The sequence below is a fragment of the Clytia hemisphaerica genome, unplaced genomic scaffold (assembly GCF_902728285.1).
Source record: "Clytia hemisphaerica strain Z4C2 unplaced genomic scaffold, Clytia hemisphaerica genome assembly, whole genome shotgun sequence".
Lineage (NCBI taxonomy): Eukaryota > Metazoa > Cnidaria > Hydrozoa > Leptothecata > Clytiidae > Clytia > Clytia hemisphaerica.
This window is the reverse complement of record NW_027103595.1, coordinates 374,100-396,020: the sequence shown is the minus strand read 5'-3', so window position 1 is coordinate 396,020 and position 21,921 is coordinate 374,100. Positions and strand designations below refer to the sequence as shown.

Genomic DNA, 21,921 nt, shown 5'->3' with positions numbered 1-21,921 from the left:
TTTAAGAATCTTTAGGCTCAATCTACCTTCAATGTGTAGATTTTTTTGTCAACAAAATTAGACAATACAATTTGTTTTACTAAATACAAGAACATATTTACAAGTTATATACAATTTGAATTGATTGAATGTCTATATGTGGATTCATTTCTATCATGTGAGGAGACTCATGTCCTTTTAATGTTCCTTATCTCTCTAATTATGCGTCTTTTTATCAGAAGCTGCCATCTTTATTTCATTATATCTCTCCCGAATATCTTGCATTTTCAACAAATATTGACATTGAGTATAGATTCTGACAGCAGCAAACTTTCGTGGTCCTCCAGTCAAATCGGTTCGCGTTCTACATGTAATCTTTTTTGTCACGGCAGGCGAACGATATAGTGATATCTCACGGACGCGATACGCCATAGCTTGTTGTTTTGGCGTGCACCCCTTCTCATATCAGGTAGTTACCATTTTGAACCATAGTCTTGAATTCTAAACAAGATAAAAAGTTTTGTTTGATTAGATTGATGGAATAGATATTTTACATACACCAAAACTTTCTTGCATACACCATTGCGATACTAATCGTTTTTTTTTCCCCCCATTATTGCTATTTTCAATTTGATATTAAGGACAACACAAGGGATTTTTGTGGAATTTCTAAAGTGAGTAAAGCATTTACCATTGAAACTGATCTTTCCATCTTTATTTTGGTCAGCTTCTTTGATCATTTTCCTGATGTCCTTCTTGCGGACTTTTTCTCCCATTCCTTTCAACATGGCTTTGATTTCTTTCTCGGTAATGTAACCATCATTGTTCTTATCGATCATTTGGAAGAGATGTTGCATCTCCTCATCCATACTTTGTACCAGACAATTATTATCCATCAGATTAATGAACTCTTTGAAATCCACCAAACCATTACCTACAGAAGATTAACGAAAGGTTGGATCTCATTATCTCCTTAATCTCATCCTATTAATGAACCATTCCGTTTATTAATAGATTTTTTACTAAGCCTCTCTCTCCTTCAGATTTTCTTACAAAGGAAATGGTTACACAAACCATTACCTGACGGAAATCCTTAAACATTACTTTTTCAATAAGCTGCCAAATTAATGAAATTGTATAGCTGTTTCTCCTGGCAAAGTTATTACATCGGTAGAAATTTCCTATCACATAACAAAAAGAATGGTGCACTTTATTGCTTTATATGGTGGCATCTGCTCATAGTTTTTGATCCAAGGCTCTTTTTTGACATAAGGGTTTGTTCACACTTACCATCGATGTCAACAGCTTTAATGATGTCATCTAATTCTTCATTGGAGATTTTGTGACCCAAACAAGCCATGGCTTCAGAAAGTTCTTCTTTCGAAATAAACCCATCGTCATTTTTATCGAATGAAGCAAACGCACTCTTCAATTCTATTGAAAAATGAGGGAGATATAATTGCCAAAGGTGTTCTTTGTATATCAGAAACAGTACCTTTGATAAACCCCTGTATCAGTGCCCAAGAAATTTCATTTCAGTGCCCAGTGGGATTTGACTCCAATTTCACTTAGACGAGCTCCCGAAACAGGGGTGTTTAGTTTTGCTCCTGCAATATTTGGGTTTAGATTAGCTTTCAATTCCGGTGAAATATTGTATCAATGCTTACCGTTCATGTCTTGAGGTGTGATTGGTTGAGCCTGTTTTTGAGAAGAAGAAGAAGAAGAAAAAATTATAAGCGATGAAAAGAAGAAAAAGTGACGAACGAAGGGAGATTAGAAGATTTCTCTCATTTTTGTTTTGATTCAGGTTATTTTTCAACAAAAAAAAAATCATTATATACGAAAGGTGTTTTTCTTTTCTCTACCAAAAAAGTATCAGTTATAGCAATGTTTTTCTTCCGTTCCCTTCGTTATTTTTATTCCAGAAAAGAATAACAGGCCCTCTGGTGAAAAGTAATGTCTGGCGAATAGCAAGGGGTCTGTACCGTAGTGTAACTCTTTTTCTGTGACAACGGCGCGTGCGACATCTTCTTTCTCCAAAAAAATAACCAGCAGAAAAGCAAAACAACTGTTTAAATTCTGATTAATTTTCCAACTGTGTTTTTTATACTTCAAATAAAAAGCAAAAATATAATTTATAGTCTAAGTAATGAGATATATCGTCCCACAGAGCGATGTACCGGTCCTTTCTCGCTAGTAATCGATATATTTCATTTTCTCATAAAAATCTTTTCTTTGCAATCAAACTCGCGGATTTTGAATGAAAAAAATCTGCCATCAATCCGTCAAAGAGATGAAAACATATCATGAAAAAAAAATGTGTACAAATTCCCTATGGTAACTATTCTTTACACAATTTTTTGTTTGAATTTTGATGAGTTGAAAGATGTATATTATTTTCTTCTACAAACACCTATGACCTTGTTCATTAAACTCTCGTTAGAAACAAGCAACCAAGCTAAAAGTAAAAATAGTTTATAGCATAACAAGACTGAAACATAAACATCACAAACTCTCCCCATGCTATGACCCTCTCACAACAGTTCATATTTATTTGCAAAACTCGATGGCTTTTAATCAGATGACATATTCTCTTCAATAAAATCCACTGACCCAAAATGAATTCTGAATCTAATTTTATTGAACTCTTATCAACACCGTCCCAGATTAACTTCAAGAGAATTGGTTGCTAATCTAGTTGCCTAGTAACTATATGACGTCATCAAAAATTAAAGGATATTTTTCAGAATTTCGAATGTACAGTAATTGGCAAATATGTTTGCTAGATTTCGACCCTTAGGGCCTTATTTGGCCTTGGGCTGCTTCATATTCCATTTGCAACGCTCTCAAAACTGTCCACTATCTTTTAGTCATATATTGAAGCCACGTTGTATCAATTTTCTTGCTGTCCCCTGAAACAACTGTCACTCAGACTACACTCTACCGAGCAAGTTGGTAACTAACAAACAGCAGAACTTTTCTTATCCAAGAATTTTTGTTGTCAAAACATTACTGCATGAATTATGAAGGTATAACAAGAAGAAAAAGAAGAAAAAACGAATTCTGATAAAAATAAGAAAAAAATGAAAAAAATTGTTGATCATTCTACAAGATAAAGTTTATCCGCTAGAAAAGTGGTTTGGAAAACACAAAGAGAATACTGCTTTCTAAACGAAGAAACCTTTCTTGGATGATTGTAATCAACTCTCACAAAATTCGTTCAGCATCCAACAGCAAAAATTTTTCCTCTCGATCAACCAACTAAACCACTGTGCTATAGTTCACAATTTTTTCTTGCTTTCTTTCCTTCATCCTGAGGCATGTACCATAGATGAATAGTGCAGAATTAATAGATTTAATCATTTCTCTTTTTTATTCGATTGGCATTGATCACTTTGTTTTGTGCATTCCATAATCCTTATTACTAAAGCAATTATATGTAGTAAGCATAGCGACACATGATGATTTAATAAGCTGTTATTATCGCTTTCCTATATATCTCTCTCTTTCTTTGCATCAAATCTTTTGTTTCTGTCATCACCCTTGACAACTGTATATCACTAATTCGATGCCCCTACTGACACCTCGTGTGTGATCACAATCTTAAAACTTGTAACTTTTTTGTATCAAAATTCTAAAGTCAATATCATCAGAGGAAAGATTACACTTGCAAAACATCTTGTTTTTACGCTAGCGTTGTCATGGGAATTAAGAGTTACACCAGTGGGAATGTTTTGCTTGAAAATATTTTTCTTACCACAATGGCGTTGTATTGTTTGCCAACAAAGTGTCCGAGAATATGCATCTTGTTGTCCGGTGTGTTGTGAGTAGTGTCGTTTAATCTCTTGCACGCTAGCTGGAATGAAAATCAATTTGAAACTGAAATACTTGCACTCTTTCTCAAAGTTTTATACCTTTTCTCCTCTTTCCGCACTCTTTATTTATTCAACGTTAAACAAAAGGTGACGTAGAATAAAAGCTTAATTATTCATGATGTAATCTTTTATTCTTTGCATAAATTATGAGTAAGGGTTATAATTAGAGTTACGGTTTTTTTAATCATCCATCTCATTTTTGTTTTGAAAAATAAAGGGAGAGGAATGCATCACGACCGCAATCTTATTTGATGATGTCAGCAAAATTTGGTGCCAATATTCTATCATTTTCTCTGTACAGACCGGTTTTTCTAGAAAGGGTTGCCATGACTTCTTTATCTTTATATGCTAATTAATACGCATATATTATGACGTCGTTTTTTCGTTCGTTCGCTAGCGATTTTTTATTTATGTTTGTTTCCTAAAAAGGCTAAGAAGGGTCACGTCTCGCTTTAGATTCGGAGTATTTGTTTTTATTTTTATCATCAACTCGCTATACGCACTAAGGTGAGGGACCTGTTTTATCACCTTTTTCTATTCCCATACACTAAATAAATGATAAACCTTTTTCAGAAATTGGACATAGAAAAAAAACGGTCTTTTTAATTCATGATGAACAAATCTTTATGTTTCTCTCAGCGTGCGTATTCATGTCACTATCCGTTGGTTGTGCAATCCTTACACATTATTTCGGCCATCGTATGTAAGAACATCTTTTATAAGCACATCAATATCATACATGAAGCAATTTAAACGAATTCTATATACTAGTTTTGTCCAGCCTAGGGATAAACTTGGTGTTTAATAAGTTGGGGGATTTTTGTCACCTTTCAAAAAATTCATATTTTTGGACACATTACTAATTGGGTAGGATTTTCGATAGGGAATTTTTTTGTCAGCCCCACAACAATTTCCAATTTCCTGATAAGTTTTCGCTTGTAAAGAAGCATTTGCATCTATTATTATTTTGATATTCTGCGGTTACGGAAAATTTTTGATGATTTCTAATTTCAGGCTTTGTTTATTCAGCATTCAGTTGTGTAACTTAAGCCTTCAAAATCCTGGTTCATCCTATATGTCATGCGAGTGTGTTAGATAATATTCGTGAAGAAATGCTGAAATCAGCATATTTCTAAAAGATGATTGATAAAACGTAATTATACACGTTTTTTTTATAAGAACAAACTATATAAGAACATAAGGCTTCGAGGCCCAAAAATTTAAGAACATTCTAAGAACATTCTTAGGCTTTGGAGACTTAAAAACATGCATTTTCTTAAGAAATTACATCAAAATGCTCAAAAAATGCTGAAAATAAGAACATTTTAAGAACACTTTTAGGCTTCAAATCCAAAAAACTAAGAACATCCGAAGGCTTCAAAAATTTTTGACGTTCTTATAAAAAAAAACGTGTAGATCATTACCATGATGATTTTTAAAGTAATTTTAGGACTGAATCATTAATTAGTACTTTTTAAAGATCGGTATTTATTATTAAACTTGTGAAACTTCTCGAAATGTTCTTACTGTTCATGACTTCAAACTTGCTTACAATCCAACTTTTAGGGATCATGTCGTGTCGGGAAGATGAGAAAATTCAAGTGTTCTATGTGTTTGTAGTCATACATAATATTACGTCATAACTGGCCTAAAATGGCTGCCAAATGCGTTAATAGTTGGACTATACACGTTTGTTACTAACGTTTAGTTGGCAATGTATTACTGTGCATCCTTTCCTGTTCTAGATTTGCTTATAAAAAAGCCACTTACAATATGAGTGGTCTTCATGTGTTACTGATATATTGACAAGCTGTGCAAAAGTTTCGCAAACGAGTTTTTATTTTTCAAAATAAGACACACAGTTGACAGACCCACTTGAAACAGAAATGACACTTCAAATTGTCTGTTTCCGATTTCTTCATAATATGTTGAAAGACTTACCCAACCAAATTATTTTCGGGTTGTAGAACTTCGCACAACTAGAATTCGCTAGCTCGAAGAAACGATATCAAACTTTCGCGAATACTGGGGAATTAATAATTATCCAATAACATAAACTTTTAATGACAGGCTTTCTGAGAAAGATCTTTGAAAATCTTAGGATCCTTTGCAACAGTCGAACTATGACAAAATATTAGATGAAACGATGATATTTTTTCTAAATATCTTTTACCTGATCTATTTTTACCAGACAAGATATGGCTCCCACTATTTACTTCTCATTTTGTACAAATAAGGAAATATGGAACAAAAAAACATTTTGCTGGACACATCATCAAAAAGTGAGAAACCCTCTCTCCATCTACAAGTTCTGTCACACATTATTTTACACTTTCTCAGGAGATAGAAACGGAAGGCTCCTTTCAACGATAAAGCATTATTGCTTCCCTTCAAACTTTTGAAGCATATGGTGTGGTAGAAAACATTCTCTCTTTTTTGCGCATGCAGTTTGAAATCATTTCAAGAAAGTTATTTTAAAATTGTTTTTTGTTCCATAAATAAACTTTCAAATATAGCATTCAAATCAATCATTAGACTGTTAGGTTTTTTGTAGCCGGGTAGCTTAATCGGTAGAGCATTCGCCTTACAATCTAAGGGTTGTGGGTTCGACCCATGGATATAATCGATATGTCGTGCTTTAAGCCATCGCATGCAAAAAAAAGTGAATATCGGAAAAATTATTGCTGCTATTGTTTTCGAAAACTCGCGAAGCTTCTGATTGGTCAAGTGCTGAAATTCTAATGTAATTCACGTGATTTAGGTAGGATTTCCTACCTAACCACGGCACACTTTTCAGCAAAAGCACGCCATCCAGCCCTTCGGGCTTTATAAATCTATGTTCGACCCCCGGTCTCCAACAAATATTGAATTGGGTAGGTAAGTTACTGGGAGCTGAGAGTAGGTGTGGCGCTCCAACTCAGCATTTGATCTCCCAGGTCTAGCGCAAATAAAAAAGAGAATTGACGCCCCGCCCCCTTTTATTCATACCCCTAGAAAAAACCTTTTGAATATTCGGCCGGCTTTTTCGAAAAAAAAAAATAGTGGAAACATCCCGGAAAGCCGAACCTTAGCTGAAAAGACGGTATCTCCTGAATTTACAGTACGAATTACAGTTCTACATGTTCTGTTTCGATACTTCTTACTCTAATTTTCAGAGCCAAGGTAATTTAGGCTTTATGCCCAATGTTTGTTTCTTTACGAATCTTCATTTCTTTTTAGGCTCTTTTTGTTCCTAAGCAAGTAATTTCACCGAAATCCTTTAGAAATACTCTCAGTAAATGCTAGTCTGATTCGTAGACCTATACTTCCTATATGTACTTTCTATAAGAAACTTTTTCGCTAGAGGATGAGCAGAAGCCTAAGTAAATGCTGAAGTAAAGCTTAACAATTTTGCGTTCAGAACCCTACATGCTATCATATTATCAGTAGTAAACCATGTGACAAGCATGTTCACAATTATGCTGTATACACCATAGCGGATTAGAACAATTTTCTTAATTAATTTTTCTGACGTCAATGCCTGATTATCTAAGCCACAAAGCTTACCGTTTGCGAAATGAATTCTTTTTTTTGGAATTTAAGTCTGTTTTCCTATGTTTTGTATCCGAAATGGTATCCATTGATATATGAACTTTGTTACGAAAACAGAGCAATTCTGAGCTTCCACTTTGTAGTCACTGACTAAACTAAGAACATTCTTTTGATGAGGTAGGGGTCGCTCATATAATACATGAACACGTTCCCAAGGGTGTGTTATGTCACTTGCCTCAGAAAAATGAAAATACAGCTGACTCCCTCTAATTCGATCTTTAATGAACTAAGGATTTGCTTCGAATTATAGAGGGATTCGGTTTACGGAGAGTATATTAAATGAAATTCTTAAAAATCAATGTTTTAAATCGAAATAAGAAATGTAAAAGCAGTATAAGCGGACACGTGGGATATAGAATGTAAACTAAAATTTTCTACATATAAACACGGCCTAACTATACAAATCTAAAGAGCGTGTGAAATAAGGACCGAAGATATTAAATGTATTAAATATATCGGAAGAAAGCTTCGAATCAATGAAGGTGCGAATTAGAGAGGGTTTACTATAATTCAATTAACTAAGGGAGAAAGATTCTTCTCGAAAAATTTAAAGTTTTAAAGACCAATCATCACTGAAGTTAGTTCTTGTCAATTTTCTTTTACTTGAATCTCCGTTTTTAAATTTTCTGCGTATGATTGGGCGAGAGCATGCCTGAATTTTTGCCGCTGTAGTGCGTGCATTATACTACCTTATCGGGATGGCGTAAGGGATCTGAATTGAATTAGGACCGGGCTAAAAATTGAAAAGAAATTGGCGTAACAAGGTCGGCGCTAAGTGAAGGCCGGTGTAAAAAAGCGGATAAAGTATGAATTGCCGCTTATCTAGTGCCACGCCTATGACTTGTTTTAAAACTTTTCCCTTTGTGCCTTTTACTAACCTTTTACTCAACCTTTTAAGTTATGTTTTATATAGCGACTTTACCATAGTTGTATAGTCTAGTATCTGACTAACAAGAAGGAGGAGGAAGGGGTCAATAAAAAGATTTCGGTTCGGAAATTGAACTTTTCCGCCCACTCCCTTCTCTCTAAAAAGTCTCTATTACGACTTGTTCGTGGTTAATAAATAAGGTGAAACAGAGAGGAAAACGAAGAATAGAAAAATGAAAAGTGAGCAATGTTTTCAAAATACTGTAAAGTTTTACTTTCGAAGATACATACCATCTTGTGTCTCCCAGTTGATGATAATTATCTTTAGTTTTTCACCTCTAATCACATTCCTCTATCCAATAAATTTTTAATTTTTGTCTACTGCTAAATATAGAAAAAAAATCAATGTGTTTTCCAGTGTACAAGAAATTATTGACGAACCAAAAAAACAAACGAAAGACGTCATTGACAAATGACTGTGAATTTCATCTCTTGCAGTCTCATGATCGTTCAAGTCCGCGTAAAAAACACCATATTTTCTAGTTTTGATTCGATTTTTTTGTTTGGTGATATATTCAATGGTCATTCTCTTTCTCCTTTTTGTTACCATGGAGAAACAGTTGCTAAAGGCTACTAACCACGAATCAAACCCATTCTCAATAGGGGGTAATTATTTTTCATAAAATAAATTTGGGAATTATGAAATAGTACCCTTATTTTTATATGAAACCTCAAAATTTTGATTTGATCTGAAATTAAAAATAATCACTGTGTAGCTCCTTGAGAATATTCCTAAAATAGAATCTATCCCAGGTCAAATTATCGTTGGTCAAAAAATCAATTTCTAAGCTCCACCCCTCTTTTACAGCTGTTAAGTCTTCGTCTCATCTGGAACAAACAAACCCTTTCTAATTGGCGAAAAGCTCGGCGAAAAGTATTGCTTGAACATGTTGGTTTAATACTAAACCGAAGACTACTTCTGATGTCTTTAATAATAGACTAGAAGCATACGGCGAGGTCACCATTTTCGAAGAAAAACACTAAAAATTATGAAAAAATAACTTCAGGTTGTATTCGACCTTGGTCGCAAATTTTACTAAACTTTACTCTAACTTGCTATGAGCATTCATCAGAAAAACAAAACAACTTTTCACGAACGATTATTTTCGCTTTCATAATCATCAATCAGTATTCAATTCACAAATTTCTGAAAAAAAAACGATTGATAAATTGCAAACAGATTTTTTGAAGCGATCTTCTATTCTCTCTTCACAGCCTTCTTTTCACCATTCAAAAACAATCAAAAACTATTCTTATTTTCTACGACCTAAAGCCCGTCTTATTCCAATCTGTTTTTTCAATTAATTTCGTGAATATTTTGCTCTTGTCTACACGTTGCCTCACAAAGCACAGTAATCAAAACACCCGTCTTGTCTGGGCGTTGGGCGTTGGGTGTTGGGGGCGTTCTTGAGAGAATTCGCCTCTATTTATTCCGAATATGAGTATTTCATTGAACAATGTTTCCATTGTTCATATTTTTTTGTTAAAACCGCTTTACCAACCCCTTTATGCTACCCCCCTTGATGCTTACACCAATTTTGCTATTCTTGAAAGGGAGAACTTAACACGTTCGCTGCCAATGACGAGTATACTCGTAGTAGTGGGGTAAAAATACCGGCAGTACTTCAAAAAACCTTAACTTTGGATACAAAAACTATTGCTTGCTTTTTTATAGCATTTTTTGAATCTACGTAATCTACGTACTATATTTCAAGCAACACAGGAGCCTCTGAAAGTCAAACTTTCCATTTCTGAAAAAAGCTCGGCAGTGAGCGTGTTAATCGGACCAAACTTTTTATTGAGGGTGTTTCGTCACTTTTGTGAAAATCTTTGACACGGCCCCTTGCAATTGACTAGGGAAGTTTTGGTGTGTCCTGACTTCGACACTTTTCTAAAAATCTCATCGCTTTTCCCTGACTAATTTTCCCCCAATGTATGTTGACGATCAACACAAGGAAAGTGCTGTAGAATGGCACACCGTGACGAATCTAAAAGTAACAAATCTGCACAAATTTATTCTTTTGTACGACTTGTAATCCCACCCTCCTTTGCGTTAATTGCTCTTGCACGTTAATTAATTACAATATCAAAAGAAAGGTAATAACTTTCACGGTTTTCCAATTCTTTCGAAATGAACTGTGGGATACACCTTTCGACCGTAGCCGCCAATTGCCGTGCGGGTATTTTTTTGTCCGTATTACCACTCTAAAACCGTCCCAGTCTTTTTTTCGCACCTATTGACAATAAAAAAAGGATTGTGTCGAGTTTAGGGGGATAGGAAAGTGGCACGCACCTGACTGCGCGACTACGGTCGAAAAGGTGTATTAGAACTCGTACAAATTTCTAGTTGAAATAATTATGACGTGTGCAATTTGGAGCGCTTTCAGCACTCACAGGTCACAGTATGGTCATGTGATCAAATTCTATATTTGACCTTTCTGACAATAAGAACTCTAATAAACTTTTCCATTATGATTTCACTTCCAATCAAAAACCAATTTTATTTCCTAATCTTTAAAAGTCTCTCTCAAATGTCAAAGTCCCTCTTCATCATCATCAACAAATATTTTTTGAAATGAAAATGGAAAAGGGAGATCTAACAGCTTATGTTTTTCTATTAGAATTCATTAGTGTCGAGGTCATGATAAACTCCTTTTTGATTTCCATCTTAGATTAAAAAGATGTCCATTGTAAAGACCATTTTTATAAAATTTTTGAACGAAATCAACTGTAAAAAGACATTTTAACAACAAACTTTCGGCGTTTGATTATCACATCAATCAACTAATATCAAGCGAGATTCTAACAGAGATTTACATAGCTGGCGAATCGAGGAGATTCAGCCTCACTTCAAAATTAATGGTCTGTTCTTCCCCTTTCAATATTTTTGAAGCTGATTTCCATCGGATGATTTTTGTTCCACAAAGTGAGAGCATGTGGGTGTGTTTATCAGAATGAAACACTAATGGTGTCGAAAGGGAAATTTATTCCCTCATTGTAATTTGAAGAAATTCTTACACAGGAAAGTAAATTGAATGCTAAAATTTCAAAAAGAATTTTGTGTTTCACCTTCATATCTCAGATGAGGAATTTTTTTGAAGAAAACAAGCAGAGGAAAGGAAAGAATACAAAGCAAAACATCTGCTTCATGATTTTTCAGGAGAAAGTGAGAAGATGATCACCACGTTTCTCTCTCCTTCCTTCAATCCCTTCCTCGCCTTAAAAGAGAAGAAGAAGAAAACCTGTAAAACGATTTTCCAGGTTTTCCTAGTCTTATGGGAGTCTTATCCACTTATCAAGTCAAAATCAAACTTATTGTCAATTTCGCATCCATCAAACCGAAAATAGTTTACTTTTAATTTTAAACTTCCAAAATATTAAATCATTTTACTAAAACTTTTAAATTATTGAAGTAGCTACTGACGTATTTTGCATTAACTTTCGGAAATTGCGTTTACGGGAGATAAAGATCTTCTTTTTGTAGTACTATTACTTGAAACTCTATCATTCCTAACCCTAGGGTGCCTTTCGTTTTTCTTTTGCGTATAGAGTCAATGGGACGAAGGTTTTGCAACAATAATTACACCCCCTTCTCACAGACCCGGTAGCATTTTTTCAGCCAGTGTGGATAAAAATAACGGACTGAAACTCGATGGGGATTGATTTTTTTCATATTTTTATGACTGGGGATTTCAATTTTTTTGTGTTCAAGGAAATTCAGTGGGGATGGGGAAATAATATAATATTTTGCAGCGAAGATTGGTTTATTTGATTATTTTCAGACAAAAATTGGAGATAATTTTCCACCGGGGCGAAATGGGCCAATTTTTCCAGTGGGAAGCGCTCCCAGTGGGGCTGTAAAAAGAAAATAATTACGATGATCAAACCGCAGGTTTTTGAGATGATGAGAAAGAATTAGCGCTCTGTGTTTGTATCAAACTTTTTCAAATTTCTTTTTTTTTCTTCTCCGAACCCCTGCTGCTACTGTAATGTCTTATAGCATGAAATTCAAGTTAAAACACTTAGGTTATTGCTCAATACTCAAGGCAAAGTCACCTGCATCAACTTTCAGACCTTATCTTTTTTCTTTTTTTTCGAAGGAAACGTCTACTTGTAATGCAATTAAAACTCATTTCGTTAGTTTGTAATGAGAAACTCCTACCTCTTTCTGGTGGTAACAACAGTATATATTCTTAATCAGCTCATATTTTCAACGAAATGAATACAATTGGACTGATACATTCCACTGATCCTTATCCAGCTTAACTTAACCAAGTAAAACAAGAAGTAGTCTCATTTACAAAACTTTCTGTCTGTTCCTGCCCTCCTATTTTCAAAAATCGAAAAATTTGTCCCATCCTGTGGAATGTCATTGACTTTTATTCTTGTCATCTTTATTTTTCGAATGACAATAAATTGTAACAAAATGACATAGAATTTCAGATCAATTTCAAAGATACTATTTTGTAATAAACGCTGATATGGTAGTAGAATAACCCGGGGGTATTAGTGTTGCGAGCTGACGGGGGTGTGTCGCCCCACCCTCGAACCCTTAGCGGGACTAAAAAGGTGGAAAAAAAAGGGAAAAGTTTGTGAATTTTACTACCGTCATTGGGATTAATTTGACCAAATTTCGATCTTTCTGGGGTCAAAAAGTTGAAATTGTATTATTTTGAACAGGCACCCTTAAGGGCGGCACATACCCGTAACTTTCACTTGCTTAAGTACCCCCCCCCTCCCCGGACAGAATAACACCGGTAAAAAAATTTTAGTGTTTTTTCTATAATTTGAGAAACTACATTACACTTACGAACATGATGCTACTTATAAAACGATCACAAAAAAGAAATAGCTCCTCCCCCCGCAAGGCACTAAGTGATATCGCCAGGGGTACTAAGCTATGAAATAAAAGAAAAACTTAAAGGTAAAACTATCACTAAAAGGAGAAAAAACAAAACTATTAAAAAATATTAGAGCTATGTAAGAAGGGAGTTTCTAAACGTCGACCAGAAACGTCGACCAGAAATAACGACCACGACCGGCGAGTTTTTTTATCATTTTGAAGATTAAGCTCACCCCTGTCTCATCTTTTTAAAGCCGGAGGGTTTTAAATACAAAAATAAAAATAAAATGAAAACAAATGAAACACATCTCCCTAAGTTCAGGAAGTCATCTTCGGAAGTTTAAAGACCCCTTTGGATCTGTACAAAAATTTCATGGACCCCCTATAAATTTTTCACGATATTTTATTAACGGGGGGGGGGCTTAGTTTATACTTTTTGAAAGCATCAGTCTGGACATACCTCATAATGAGCATGTGATGATCTAGTATACTTTTTTAGCCAAAACGCACGACTTTAAGCACTGTAATCGAAAGCGGATGGGCTCTTCCTTTTGATTTTGGTGCAATTGTTTTACCTCGCTCGCTCTAAGTGGTACCCTAATGACGGCACTACTCAATAGCAGTGTAAATGCGTCGAGAGCACTAGATCTACTCTCCCTCGAAAACTTTTGATGATGTAGCGCCGTTGGATGTTAATTTTTAACACTGTGATATCTTCTTTACGGGTACCAATTCAACTTCGATCAAAGATGACGGATATAGCTTTGTCTAGGGAAATATAAAAGTTATTGGTACAGATCCTCTTCTGGAGTCCACAGCCTATAAACTTAATACCGTATCATGTCGAACAAGGAGATATCGGGATCTGGCCGGAGATGACCTGTTCCTTCTAGAGTTTCAATAGCAGTGTTTAATGTGCCATTGGATATTTTATACGTTAGTAAAAGGAGCAAACCAAAAGTTTGGTCGATGGTCGAGATACTCGCCTCGCGTTTTTTATATTAGAATGTACTTTATAAGAATATTCATGATAAAATTGGCCAGAAAATTAAGAATTTACTTAGAATTTCTAATTGCTTATTTTTATCAAATTAATATTCGGGCGAGAAAGTCGCCATTTGTTAAATTTAATATTTCAATCCGGGAGGGGTTTATAGACTTCCAGGCCCTATTGAACCATTCTTGAATTTTTGAAACTTTGGATGCTAAGCCTAAGGTCGTAAGTCTTAAATCTAATGTTTAGACTACCCTTCTGTGGGAATTTCCCTTTTTTCTCAAATATTACGACCTTCATTGGTTATTCAGAAGGTAGAATAAGGTAGAACTTGGATCCTAGCTTAAGAACACCTTAAGAATATTTTCTGATGATTTCATTGAGAATATCCATGATGAAAAGGAAAAGCATTCTTATGGAAACGAGCGTGCAGGTCTATTTGATGCCAGAGCCAAGGTTCTCATTGGCAGGTTACCTGCTTAAATAAATACCTAATAAGTGTACCATTGTTCTAGGTGACTGGAGGTTAATTCACCCAGAAAAAGTTGCCACAAGGCGGCTTTTGAAATACTCAGTGACACGTCCTCCGTATTGCAAGGTCATTGTTTTACCTAGGTATCACTTTGCCACAAAAAATGGCAAACAACACATTCTATAACCAGCTTTTTTCAATTGTTTCAGGGAAGTCATGGTAACCAATATTCGTGAGTAAATAACACATTTTCGTGTCATGTTACATGAAGTTGAAGAATACGATGTCCCAATAATCGGTTGGACATTCAACACAAAAACGAACGAACTAGTAAGACATCTTTCTTTTGTTTGACTTTGATGACTCTTTCCTTGTCATGTTAAGATTTATACACGTCATTCCTCTCTAGGGGTTTGGGTTCGACATTTAATTAATTTCTCGCCACAGATCCTTATCGTAGATTTTCTATTTATAAAAAAAGTAGTTGAATATATGAAAGGAAAAGTTACTTAGTATAAAGCTCAAATTTCTCCTTGTAACATGAAGCCCGGCTTTATCTTTTCATTTTCGTTCCGTAAGGCTCTTTGTTTTGTCTTTTGTTTGAAAGGAAAGCAAAGTAGATTGTGTGACATGATTAATATCACAGAACTGATTAAGCCCCCTATCTTTTTAATAATAAATGTCGTTTGGTCGTTCTTTCGCTCGCCTTGTGGACGGAGAAGGAAAAAAAGCGATATTCTCAATAACAAACAAAGACTGATCAAGGAGAGAGTGTTTGTATGAACACAAACTATTTTGCATGGAAATGGTTGAGATGGTGGACAATACAGCTCAATTAGCCGACGATTCCGAAACGAAAGCACCACGATGTGCAAGATGTCGAAATCATGGTGTCATCTCACAACTAAAAGGTCACAAAAGAGTTTGCCCCTGGCGCGAATGTTCTTGTTCCAAATGTATTTTGATTTACGAACGACAGCGTTTGATGGCCGCGCAAATCGCCATTCGGAGAGAAGATGAGGAATCGGACACCAGGCTAAAATTTCACATACAATCACCACAGTCTAGTGACATGCCTTCTCACGATTCAATGAAATTACAATCGAACAAAAATAAAGAAAGTGAGTTGATGGTTCTCATTTTCATTTACTGAAATTATTTCACCTTCTTCTTTATATAATGACGAAAAACTTCTGCCAGTCCCCATGAAGAAGAAAATTCCCAAATTTGAAGTGATACCTCTAAAGTTATTTAAAACTCCAAGTTATAAAGGACAACTTTTTGCCTTGGGTCACTCAGGGTGAAGGATTGGGTGGATTGTTTAGGTACAAAGAAAAAGAGATGTTGCTATTTAGAGTATTTAGATACCATGGTTTTATCTTTTTTTGAATTTGACCACTCTAGAATATCCTAATCAGCCTCCGATTTTAAATAATCAGTCGATATTTCAGGACGAAATAGTCTCAACAGCATTATTTTTTGACAGACACATATTAATTTATTTATTTGGTTGACTTTTAATGATAGAATTCAAACCAGAACATTTTAGGTGGGGTATGTGTGGATTCTTCTTGTTTTTTTTCAATCAGACCATTTTTAAATATTCCAGTAGGTGATTCTTATCCAGTGGGTTAAAAATTGAATCGGTTAACGTTTATCGGAAAGTTGATTCAAATGGTGAAATCTATGGCTTTTTATTCTACAGGGAAACGTACACACGAAGAGGACAAAGAGACGTGCCAAGAACGTTCCACAAAATATTCGAAGGATTACCAGAGATCTTCTTCATCCTCAACCAATCACAAGACCTCTTCCAAACAGAAACAACAAGATGCCATGAACAGTGAAACGCTTATCCAAATGTTCCCCGAAATGAAACGAGATATCCTCCTTCTCATTCTCAAAGGGTGTGATTATGACGTCAGGGGCGCTATTGAACTTTTGAAAAATTGTCGCCCACTTCCGCCCTCTCCTTATATGTTACCATTGGCAACAACGCCTTCAAGAGAAGTTTACTATGAGAGGAATTGTGTTGAGTCCCAATGTAGAGCGTACAAACCGCCTCATTGATGACTTTCTTGAGTTTTTCATGCTTGACAAGACCCACAATAATACAACCTGTTCGATTGGTTATTGGATTAGAGAAATTTCTATAGGATTTTTCATTCTTTACGATTCCAATGTTGGAAACGAAATTCTTAATTCCTTGATGTAATTATGCCTTTTCATAATAAAATATGATATTTCATCCAAGTGCCTGTTAGAAAATTGGTCTTAATTTTGATCCAAGATTTGACAAAAATTGCTTCATTGTCCACCGTGTGACATATTTCCCATAATTTCAGTTAAAGTTATGCTAATTTTGTTGACAATGTCAAGAATAATGGTCCCTTTTAGGGATGTGATTTTCAATCTTTCGCTAGGAGGTACCATTGAGTTTAAAGCCCGAAGGACTGGAGTAGAATCTCTAACCTTTCCCAAGCAAGAAAAAGTTAAGCCACTTATTTCCCCTCCAGAACGCGCCTAGAACGCGTAACAATCATGACGACGGATTGTATCCAGCGACTTCTTGGTTTTTGAGGACTGCATTTTTTGAAATCTAGCGATTGATTTTACTTTCATTCTGGATTTTGTGTAAAAACCACGCGCGGGCGTTCTGGATGGGAAATAAGTGGTTTCATTTCTCTTCCATGAATCTCGAGTCTAGCCCTTCGGGCTTGGAAGTCAATGGGAGGGACTATCAAGGGTATCAAAAAGGTACCCTTATGGTCCGGACATATCTGGCATCTATTTGGGTTTCAGGGAAAAGTTTTTTATGAGGGAATCTGACTCTACAAACGCTTCCGCAAGTTTTTTTGTGGCAAGTCCCTTCCAATTCAACTTAGTTAATGTTCTCGTGAATGTATACAAAAATGCTTCACGTTTACATCCATTTCTCGAGAGTTTTCGCAAAATTGAAGAGTATATATTTTGCATTTGAACGATAGATTCCAGTTTTGGCAAGAGTAGGTCAGACGACTTCTGAAAATCATGCTCTTATACTGAGTTGTATTTCAAAGCTTGCAATTTTTTTAATGATTTCGTATGCTGCACACATCCCCTCTGATATGTTTTGATAAAGGGAATTTTATACACAATTAGCGTCCCTTATTCAAAACATATCAGAGTGGATGCATGCAGCTTAATGATTTCGAAGAATTTCCTTGTGCAACGCTGATTCGAAAGTCAATCTCCGCATCTCCAATTGTTGGTTCATTGAATTGTTCTTCGTCGCCAAGATATCTAAAGATCGTAACGTTTTCGATTTGTAAATTATCAAGAGAGACGATGGATTTGGGATACACGAAGGGTGCTTTTTCATTACGCTAGATAGATAAGTGGTTATCATCAACGGTCCTTTTCATAAATTTCTAAGGGTTGTAAAAAATATACAATGAAGATTCGTGCTTAACATCAGATTTTGATCGCTTCATATCAGCATTCCAGATTTAACGTCGAAAATTGGTCATTAAGCCTTTTGTCCTCCAAGAGAGGGGTAGACCTCTCTTGGCTTAATGACCAATTAAAGCGAAAAAGGCAGAATAAATAAATTGGTTGCCATAAAAGTAGCAGAATGTGCAGTGGGATTCTTTTGTAAAAAATTGGTCATATGGGAAAAGTGTTTTCTTTCCCGATAGAGTTGAAGAGCAAACTTTCATATGTATTGATTTGATACAAAAGACGAGGAATCTTGTCACAGAAAATGTTCATTAGAAGGCTGTAATTCTAAATCCCTTGATATGCGAGTTGATGATTTTAAATAAAATTTTCTTCAAATTCAAAGGGTTGTAAACGCTTTGACAACAGTTTTGAGAGTCAGTAATGCTTTCCTACCAATTTTCTTTGTTTCAGCTAATCGATTTTCGCCAGACAGTCTCAGTGAAAAAGCACCCGAAGTTTTCCATATATTTCAAATTAAAAACTTTTATTTTTGTTTTCTTGATATTGATGTGTAGACCTAATTTTTAATCAACGAGTTAAGAAGTCTTTCAGTCTTTTTTGAGGTCAAGAATACTTTCAAGAAAAAGTTCAATATCGTCGGCATATCCGGATCAAACTGCTGGATGATTACCATGGTATTCAAAAACTCTTCTCTCTCATGTGCAAGCTGTTGGTCTTATTCTGTATTTCAAATCGATGAATTGAATTTTAATATTTTTTTTCTCCTTTTAGTGATGGTTTTACCTTTAAGTTTTTCTTTTATTTTATAGCTTAGTATCCCTGGCGATATCACTTAGTGCCTTGCGGGAGAGGAGCTATATATTTTTCTGTGTTCGTAAGTGTAATGTGTAGTTTCTCAAATTATAAACAAATAAAACGAATTGAATATCTCCTTGGGCGCATTCATGTGTGTATAGTCGCATCACATAATCCATGAATAAATTGTATGGGGAGGGGTCCGAACCACCTTGTCTTACTCCTGTCGTCAGATCAAAAATGTCATCGGGTGTTTCAGTCAAAGCAGTTGTGGTGTGCGAATGGACGGCTTCAAGAATTGGAAAAAGATTATCGTTGTTATTTGGGGGAACCTTTGCTTGATCAATCAAAATAATTTTTCTATTTCTGTACGGGTAGCGTGACTTTTGAAATCTCAAAAAGTTAAGAACATCCAAAGACTTCAAAAATTTTGGATGTTCTTATAAAAAAACGTGTAAGTGGTTTCTCGTCATTGGGAGTGTCTAGTTCTCTCTTGTTTTCAGGGAGGATTTCGTTTGCGGATTTTTAAAGCACGTTTATCAAGTATTGCGACCTTGCTCATGTTTTGATTTTGTGAGATTTAGTACCCTGAGTATCAGAGGTTAAGTTTTCAAAGAATATATTAACCTCTGAAGACCAATAATAGGAATTTTATCACGCATGTGTCAATCTAATCACTGCAGAAAGAATCAAAGATGAAGAGCAAATATTACCATATTAATGTCCTCGGGTAAATTAATACGTGTCCAAATTTTCGTTAATCTTTCGGACCCATCATCACCCCTCCTAGCATAATAAATTATACCTTTAAAGAAGCGCAATACGATGTAGAACATGAAAATCGGTGTTACTTAAATTAAGGTTTTGCCAATTTTGCGAAAAACCGCAAAAACCAAAAAATGCTGACGTCAGCAAAACTTGTTTTTTAAATAACTCCAGTTTGGCTAATGGTATAAACATGAAATTTAGACAAAAGTTGCATATCATTAATAAAAACATTTTTGCATAATTTTTTTTTAATTTTGCTGACGTCAGCAGAAATCAGCAATATACGAAAATTTGCAATAAAGTGCAGACATCAACAAAATTAAAAAAAAAATTTTTTTCAAAATGATCCTTTTAATGATGTCCAACTTTGGTCCAAATTTCATGTTCATACCATTAGCCAAACTGGAGTTATTTAAAAAACAAGTTTTGCTGACGTCAGCATTTTTTGGTTTTTGCGGTTTTTCGCAAAATTGGCAAAACCTGAATTTAAGTAACACCGATTTTCATGTTCTACATCGTAATACGCTCCTTTAAAGGTATAATTTATTATGCTAGAAGGGGTGATGGTGGGTCCGAAAGATTAACGAAAATTTGGACACGCATTAATTTACCCGAGTCTAGCAGACTGTATCAGTATGCAGTATACTATTTATGAATTCCCCAGAAACCTCCAAGTGTAATTGAAATGAGTTTATTTCGAAAGAAATCTTTTACATGATCCCGAAATGTATAACAGTAATTACTAAACTTTTAATTATGGAAATGTCACTTTAATTGAATCGAAATAATAGGCAGACTTATGTTATGATTCTCTACTGACTCTTTTTAAAAAGCATTAATGACATTTTTTAGTTGTGTTTTCAACGACGGGAAAGGAATCTCTACTTTGAACCTCATCCAAGATCTTGGATACCGTCATGGTTACTTTTCACTGCGTTGATTGCGCGCTGAATAGAATCTTGATTCGTCGGCACAGGTCATTATATGATATTGGCCTGTGCCTTTCACGGTACAGATTTAGAGGTTTTGATTCGTTCGTTAATACTGGGGGTAAATTTTGCTCTGGTGTCATAGATGGAGAGCTTTTTCAAATCAAGTCTCTTTTTGATGGAGTTTGACTCTTACAATAATTTTTTTTTGATGAGGGTGTGTACAGTGGTCAGTTCCTACATCAAAACTATTGTAGACACGTTAGCTTGTTGTAAACTGCTGAACACATTGTTCGGCATATAATCAATTATTTTTCTGCTTTTGTGGCCATTACTGTGGTATGTGTGGTGATGAAAAAGAAGGTGTTTGAAGAAGGTTCATGACATTCTCAGTTTTTCAGCTCGGCAAAGCTGTTTTGATCTCTGCCCATTGTCATTGCAAGTTCGGTCGATTAGAATTAAGATTAAAAATAAAATATTGGTCCCATCATAGTTGTTTTTTTGAATTTTGCAACACGAGTAGTTGCATTGAAGTCTCCAGTAACGATGAGATGGTTGTGTTGCATTTTGCTGGCATACTTATAAGGTCGGAGTAGAATTTTGTAGAATTTTATCTTCTGTTCATCGGTACAGTCACACACTGTTGGTGAATAAACGTTTACTACATGAAGGTTGAAGTCATATACTTTGATTTTCTTTATGCGTGGATTAAAGTCTGGATTATCGATCTCGACAAATTTGGTCGATATTCCGATACCAGCTTCACGTTTTCATTTGTACTCTTTTTACTCTGATCAATAGAATTCCAATTTATCTCCAGTACCGAGTTCAATTTGCTTACTTCCGATGCCTTTCCATCTGACTTAGAATCTGGAGTAGAATGGCTAGAATGAATCAGGAGGCTTGTTTTTGAAATTTATTTTGCGATGAAATATATTTTCGTTCTATCGTCATTTTTTTCCAGTGCGAATATTTATACGAAGCTCCATTGATAGTGTTGATGAAATGTTTTATTGATTTCATTTTTGTAATTTTTTTGTGTTTGACTCATTTTTGAAGTAATAAATCACCATGAGTGATCAATCTTACCACGGTATCTTTTTAACGAGCATAAAACCACTATCTAAAGTCTGTCTCAAAATAATTTGCAGCGGAGACAAAAAAGGCTGTAACTTTTGATAGAATTTAATCAAGTTGCCATTTTGTGCTCGTTGAAAAGATATTTGCGAGTGGGATATTATCAAGCAAAAAAAATTGAAAAAAAAAGAAATCATGATAATGAAAAATGAAAAAGAAAAAATCAACTT

General features: G+C 35.0%; 2 protein-coding genes across 3 annotated transcripts in view; one reads left to right on the top strand and one right to left on the bottom strand.

Moving 5' to 3' along the window:
* LOC136801601 (doublesex- and mab-3-related transcription factor dmd-4-like) overlaps positions 1-16,972 on the top strand; it is a 39,219-nt gene extending 22,247 nt beyond the window's left edge. Inside the window, exons 3-4 of the mRNA XM_067058241.1 lie at positions 14,891-15,802; positions 16,387-16,972. Of these exons, the coding sequence (XP_066914342.1) occupies positions 15,481-15,802; positions 16,387-16,751 (687 nt within the window). The 5' untranslated portion in view covers positions 14,891-15,480 and the 3' untranslated portion in view covers positions 16,752-16,972. The remainder of the gene's footprint in view (positions 1-14,890; positions 15,803-16,386) is intronic.
* Positions 11-8,700, bottom strand: LOC136801598 (uncharacterized). Of its 2 annotated transcripts, XM_067058237.1 has the most exons (6): positions 8,604-8,700; positions 3,737-3,835; positions 1,647-1,677; positions 1,270-1,413; positions 671-913; positions 11-480 (listed from the first exon to the last, which is right to left on the bottom strand). In XM_067058237.1, exons 1-6 carry the CDS (start codon positions 8,604-8,606, stop codon positions 440-442), a joined length of 561 nt encoding a protein of 186 aa, XP_066914338.1. In that variant the 5' UTR covers positions 8,607-8,700; the 3' UTR covers positions 11-439. The 2 variants fall into 2 exon arrangements, with proteins under 2 accessions (XP_066914338.1, XP_066914339.1); XM_067058238.1 differs by lacking the exons at positions 3,737-3,835; positions 8,604-8,700 and adding an exon at positions 1,965-2,412.
* Positions 16,973-21,921: the final 4,949 nt, after the last annotated feature.